Source organism: Electrophorus electricus, chromosome 22, assembly GCF_041902795.1.
Source record: "Electrophorus electricus isolate QZ-2024a chromosome 22, ASM4190279v1, whole genome shotgun sequence".
Lineage (NCBI taxonomy): Eukaryota > Metazoa > Chordata > Actinopteri > Gymnotiformes > Gymnotidae > Electrophorus > Electrophorus electricus.
The window spans coordinates 361,501-367,500 of record NC_137518.1 but is presented as its reverse complement, the minus strand read 5'-3'; the positions used below and the strand labels follow the sequence as shown (position 1 = coordinate 367,500).

Genomic DNA, 6,000 nt, shown 5'->3' with positions numbered 1-6,000 from the left:
AGTGCAGAGTTCACAGAGTGCGTTATGGTTCTAATTTGTAAAGGTCACAGAGGATTTATCTACCAAAGACTTCAGAATAAATAAGAACACACAAAAAATTGTTTACCACTGGCTTAGTCATGTTTCAATTTTATACTTTGCCCTTAATGATCTACTTATTGAAAAAAATAAAATCTGTGTTTAAACTGCAAATTAAATAAAAGGAAGGTTTGGTGGACTAATAATAATTTATGTAATGTTCTTTAGATGACAACTGCGGTGTAAACTATAAGTGCATTTTAGATTAGTTCATTGGTTCCATAATAATTTGGCCTTAAAATACAACTCACATATTTGAATAAGTAGTTCTTTTAGACAAATCAAGTTTACCTGGGTGCTGTAACTAAGCAAAAACTAAGCAGTATATTTATACCAACACAAGTCTGCAAGAAATGTCCTGTCTAGTTCACATGCTCAGTCAACCTGTCTAAGGAATTAAGAATTTGCTAATCGTCACCTGTTCCATATGTTAATTTTTTTTTAATGAAGTTAAAAGCAGTGTCGGGGTAAACTTTGGGAGATGAATAATCCCCTTTATGTTAGTGAAATGATCGAGACAATGAGACATTGGCAATGATAGGAGGCTTCACTTTTACCAATCCCCAGCCTTTCATTCCTACTGCGCAATAAATTAAACGTCAACATCATTCTTGAGGTAACAGTACCAAAGCTGTTAATGTTTTAATTATGTGTTTCCTTAAAGTTGAACTTCTGAGTTCAGATGATTTACATTACATTTACATTGGCTATCTGCAAGACACCGCCGACAACCAGAAGAGCTGGACTAACCGGACTCCCAGTCAGTGCTTACGCTCACTTCCTGCACAGTGAGTTAATAGCCATAAACACTACTAGTTAATCGTGGGTCTGACTAGTCTCACAGGCTACAGTGGCACAGGGTATTTACAGTGGCACAGGTTACAGTCGCACAGGGTAATCCCACTGTGGCTGGCACAGTGAGACCAGCGTATGCTGAGGTAATGCCAAGGTGTAGATTCAGGGTTATTTCAACCATAACTTGATTTGAGTTATCTGTGTCATCAAAAAGAGTCTGTGCCAAATTTTCATTAAGTATGACCATGTACAGCAGTACACACTGTGCTTGGGCAGATACTATTCTTGCTGAAAGATCTTCAAGATGAAAATTCAAATTTAGATCCCCAGAATCTAACCTGAACTACAGTTAAGCTCTCAGTTAGAAGAACAAATTTTCCTGTACCTGCTAAAACTGCATTAAGTTTTGTCTTAGGGTCTCTAGCAGACCTGCACTGAAATCAGACAAACGACTGGCAATTCTCGCTCATACCCTTGTGTCTATGCCTAATTCTTGCTTAAAATACAACTTTCATCTTTCAGTGTTAAAATCCTACGTCTTAGATATAAACTGCAGAAACACTCATAACAACCTCAATGTGCGACTGAATCAATTTTTGTTTGTTCTCTTCTCTTAGCACATCCTGTAACTGGTATGCTGCGCCATATGCCACGCCCTACACTACACTCATTATGCTGCTCCATACGCTCCAATCTCTTTGATGACATGTTAACGCACATGTTTCAGTGTCACAAGGTTGAGGATATGCCTCTCCTTTAATGTATTCTGTTTTACTGCAAACAAACCTAGACTGCTAGCCTGCCTGTCTCCACTTCTCTGGTTGCCTTCTATGACTTCAGGTTGGAATGGCACTATGTCTGCCAACCACAATGGAAACATGCACACAGTCATAACAACATCAGTACTCAAAACTATTACACTAAGTACTGGACTTTTAATATCAAATTTAATCAGAATCATTAACAGTAATCTGTATTTAAGTTCGTTATGGTAATGGTGCAATCTAGAAAGAGATATACCGATATAAATCAGTCTTGATTTCTTGATTTCAGTCTTGACCTTTGATCAAAGAATTACTTTCCTCAGGATAATACAATGTATTCTTCACTTTCCTTACTGTTTTGTCAGATCTTTCCAGATTTGTTGAATAACACGCACTGGCTCCCAGTCAAACTGGGACTGTGTTGTACTGTGTTATTATTCTGAATCACATTCATTGTCAGCAGTGGTACACAGCAAATTAAGCCATGTGCAATGGCCTCAGAACCCACAGTTTTCAGTTAAGTGTCCCCTCGTAGAAGGTTTCTGTGCCTCTTGGAAATTAAATTCATGAATAATTCAGCACCACCCTCAGCAACCCTAGTAGTAAAGACTAAAACTTTTACAAAGGTCACTAGGGAAAAAAGCCCTGACTGAAAGCCTCACCACGCTAGGACATGAGGCTGGCCCAAGAATGGTACCAAAGAAGGATAACGACGGCTCACTGGAAACGGGGAGGAGTTGGCAGATGTGGAAGAGCTTGGAGTGAGCATTAGGGCCAAGACTGAGGGAGAAAAGGGTGGAATTTATACAGCAAACACTTCTGCTAAAAATATCTGGTCATGTATTTCATGCATGACAATAAAGCATGTTTTACTTCAGGGAGAATTAGCATTTTTGCTTTTCTCTAGGGCCCTCCCATAGCTCGACCTTCCCTCCACAACCAGTGCATAGACCACTGTGAAACTTCCCAGTAATATTCCATAGCTAGTACCATTAAGTAAAATTGATTTAATTCACTATTTAGACTTTGATTTGATCTTTCAAAAATACGACCTGTGCCAATAAGGGGATCTTGAGCTCCAGGTGCCTGGATTTCCTAATTTGTGCAGCTTTAAACAAGTAATATTTCCTGTAGCTTTTGTTGAGAAATATGACAAATTCCACACCTTTTCCAAGTGGATTTTCCAATTTAGCATGTCTAGTTCTGTAGCACTTTAGTGATAGTTGCTTTATGAAAGTATTGCAAAAGTAAGACAATGTATTATATGGCACAAAGTCATACTGACTATTTAAAATTAACAATAAACTTAACAACATGTAATATATTACATTTTGAAATGAACTTTCTCCTAATTTGTTTTCAATAAAATATGCTATAATAATAGCAAGAAGGCTGCTAGACAGCTAAAAATAGCCAAGAAAGAACTGCCAGCGCTGGGGGTGCACCTCTGTGACCCAACAGGAAAGTCACACAGCCTTCTAACTAACGACAGCTCCTGCACACTGTTAACATGTTCAACATGTGCATGGGGTTGAGGAGTGCCCAGAAGAAACTTCAAAAGAGGCCATGTGCAGAAGGCATGACCTTTAGAGCACAAGAGGCCTTTGACCTTGAAATTACCTTGGGGTCACTGGAAGTGCAATCACATAAGTGTTGCAGCATGCATGTTACTCTGGCCTCTGTGAGCTGTAGGACAGAGCCGGCAAGCGCCCTTTATAAATGGGAATAATCTGCTCCTTTTCAGGATTAACTGATGAAAAATTGAGGCAGTGCATTTGTGCCGAGAGATTTGGGCATGTGCATCTTGTGGGCTTCACTTAGAGTGCCAGTGAGCTAGATGGAGTGTCCAGACCCTACATGCAGTGACAAGGAGGGCCGCGTGTAACTGTGGGGACTCTTTACTGCAACAGAACACAGCCACTGAATGCAGCCGTTTCTGACCACTGGCTCCCAGCTTTACTCCTGGAACCAAAATCCATCACTACTTGATTTCTCTGCTCCAATGTGCCTATTAGGTGGAGCAACTGTACAATGAGCCGAACTATGTATAACTAAGCAGGAAAATCACCAAACTCTACTGGACTGGCTATTCAGAACCGCTGCTTTAAATGAATACTTTTCTTTAATTATGATTACCTCAATACTACGATGTAAAATACTAACCTGGACAACATTTTGTTTTTTATACCATGAGACAGTATACCACCTATGTGAGGCACATATCATGCAGTTACCTGTGTAAGGATGTCAAGCTGACCCACAATGTGTTCCAGGGTGTTGGTTAGCGCAGCAGGGACTCCACTCTCTGGTGCTGTGTATGGAGGCTGGGACTGTGCTCTAGGTGTCTGGGAGGGGTGGGATGGCCGACCTCCACTCCTGCCGCAATCTTTGCTTGAACTCTTGTAGTGGAGGGGCTCTGCGGACTCTGAAACCTGCAGATATGGTGAAATATAAAAAGTGTAATTAAAAATGTGTTCAATTCAGTAAAGTTGTAACAGTTTGCATTAATGTTGGTTTTATTTAATACAAGTAGTATTTCACATTTGAGTATACTGTCAATTTTCATAAACAACAAGATGATTTTTCTGTAGTAGTAATAATTAAGTTTACAATCCACGAACACAACATGTAGGTTATGGTTACCACAGTGTGACTACAATAGCATAGCTACAGCAGCTGACAAAAAAAAAAAATTCATTGTTGGTCAGCAATCCCAAAACATAGGGAACTGAACCACTGTTCCACAAACAAATGCATGAAAAACGTTTTGGGTCATCCTGCATACATAGCACTGTGACAAACATACCAATTCTGTCATAGTACAGTACAAATTTGTGATACAGACATACATCAGATGTGATTACAAAAGCCTGAGAGGACTTTCAAAGTTCAATGCTACAATTTGGGGTTACCTAGTTCTATTGCTGTGTTACTTCTTTAATAATTATAGGTGATAAACCAAACAGTGGTGACAGGCTGCAATAACACGAACCTAATATCATTCTCAGCAAAAACTCAGATTCAATATCATCCTGTCATGGGATAAACAAGCTCAATTAAAACCACCTTCTTTCTACTCATCAGGCACTGGAGCTATGGTGACCTCCTGGGCCCCATCAACCACAACAAGCCTGCAGGCAAGAGTACCTCATTCTGGGCCAGTAACGTTCTAGAAAAAGTTTTCTGCCAAGTGGAAGCTCACCTATGGACACACCTATGGACACTGCATCTGATACCACAGCACCCTGGTCACAACTGGAAGTAAACCTTCAAAAGCAGAGGAGAACCCTGATCAGAGCTTCCATCTAATGAGACAGGTAGGACATATTCCTTTCTAGCATTCCTATCCACAATGGCACCACAACTCAGTGTTGCTCTTTCAGAAGACATAGCAACCCTTCCTCCCTTCATAATTAGCTCTGGTCTATGAACATTTCAGTGCTCAGATGGTGTGAATATTCTCCTCTGAGCAGACTGGGGTTAAGCACCATTCACAAGGGCTGAATGTAACAGATGGGCTGTAACCCCTTGGCCCTTACATTCACAGCCAAATCCCCCAACTTTCAGAAAAGCTTCTTCATTAGAACAGGGCTGTCCCAGTATCTGTTGACCAAGTAACCATGGTAACGGCCTACTGACAGCAAAAAAGTTTAAGAATTGGGGGGAAAAAAAATTCATTCATTCATTTAACTATTTTGTACAAAACACTAGTACAAACTACTGCTCCAACCCATTATGTGGTTGTGCTTTTAAATTTGTTGGGTGGTAGCAGACATTAGGCTAACATAATTTACTGAAATTAGTTTAGCTGAGGCTTATCCAGTAGAAATCCAGAAGCTGAGGCTTATCCAGTTTGAAGTCCCTATTAGTCAAATAACCAATGCATAAAATGTCATTCTGAATAACCAGTAACTCAAGAATTAGATCAGGGTTATTACGCAATGGGCCAGTTATTACCCAATGCTGTCAAAATCAAGAACTATCCAACTTTGAAGAAACACCATCCTAAAAATCTGCTCGTCTAGTACTATTGTTACTGCTTCATAGGGTTGGACTTATTGTTATAAGTCCAACCCTATGAAGAAAAACTGATTTTCTGAAATGAGTGCAGTATAATAAATATGGCCAAATATAGGATTATATGAAGAAGAATGTCAGATGCTCATGACACACTACAGAAGGATATTCCCAACATCTTGATTCCAGAGACACAATGGGGAAAAATAAACAGTTCATAGAGAGTGTGTGCCAGGCCAGAAGGGCAGATGTCCTGCCATAAAGTGTCTTCTGAAAACATCTGGCCAGCATGTGCTGTCTGAGCACCTTTTCCTGGTCCAAGGTAGGTAAATATTTGCTTGCACGA

At 40.0% G+C, this 6,000-nt stretch overlaps 1 protein-coding gene across 5 annotated transcripts in view; it reads right to left on the bottom strand.

The window, feature by feature from the left end:
• Window positions 1-6,000, bottom strand: part of poc1a (POC1 centriolar protein A) — a 39,323-nt gene that overhangs the window by 4,784 nt on the left and 28,539 nt on the right. For all 5 annotated transcript variants that reach the window (XM_081705591.1, XM_027017513.3, XM_081705589.1 and 2 more), the window contains one exon: window positions 3,872-4,069. In XM_081705591.1, the coding sequence (XP_081561717.1) occupies window positions 3,872-4,069 (198 nt within the window). The remainder of the gene's footprint in view (window positions 1-3,871; window positions 4,070-6,000) is intronic.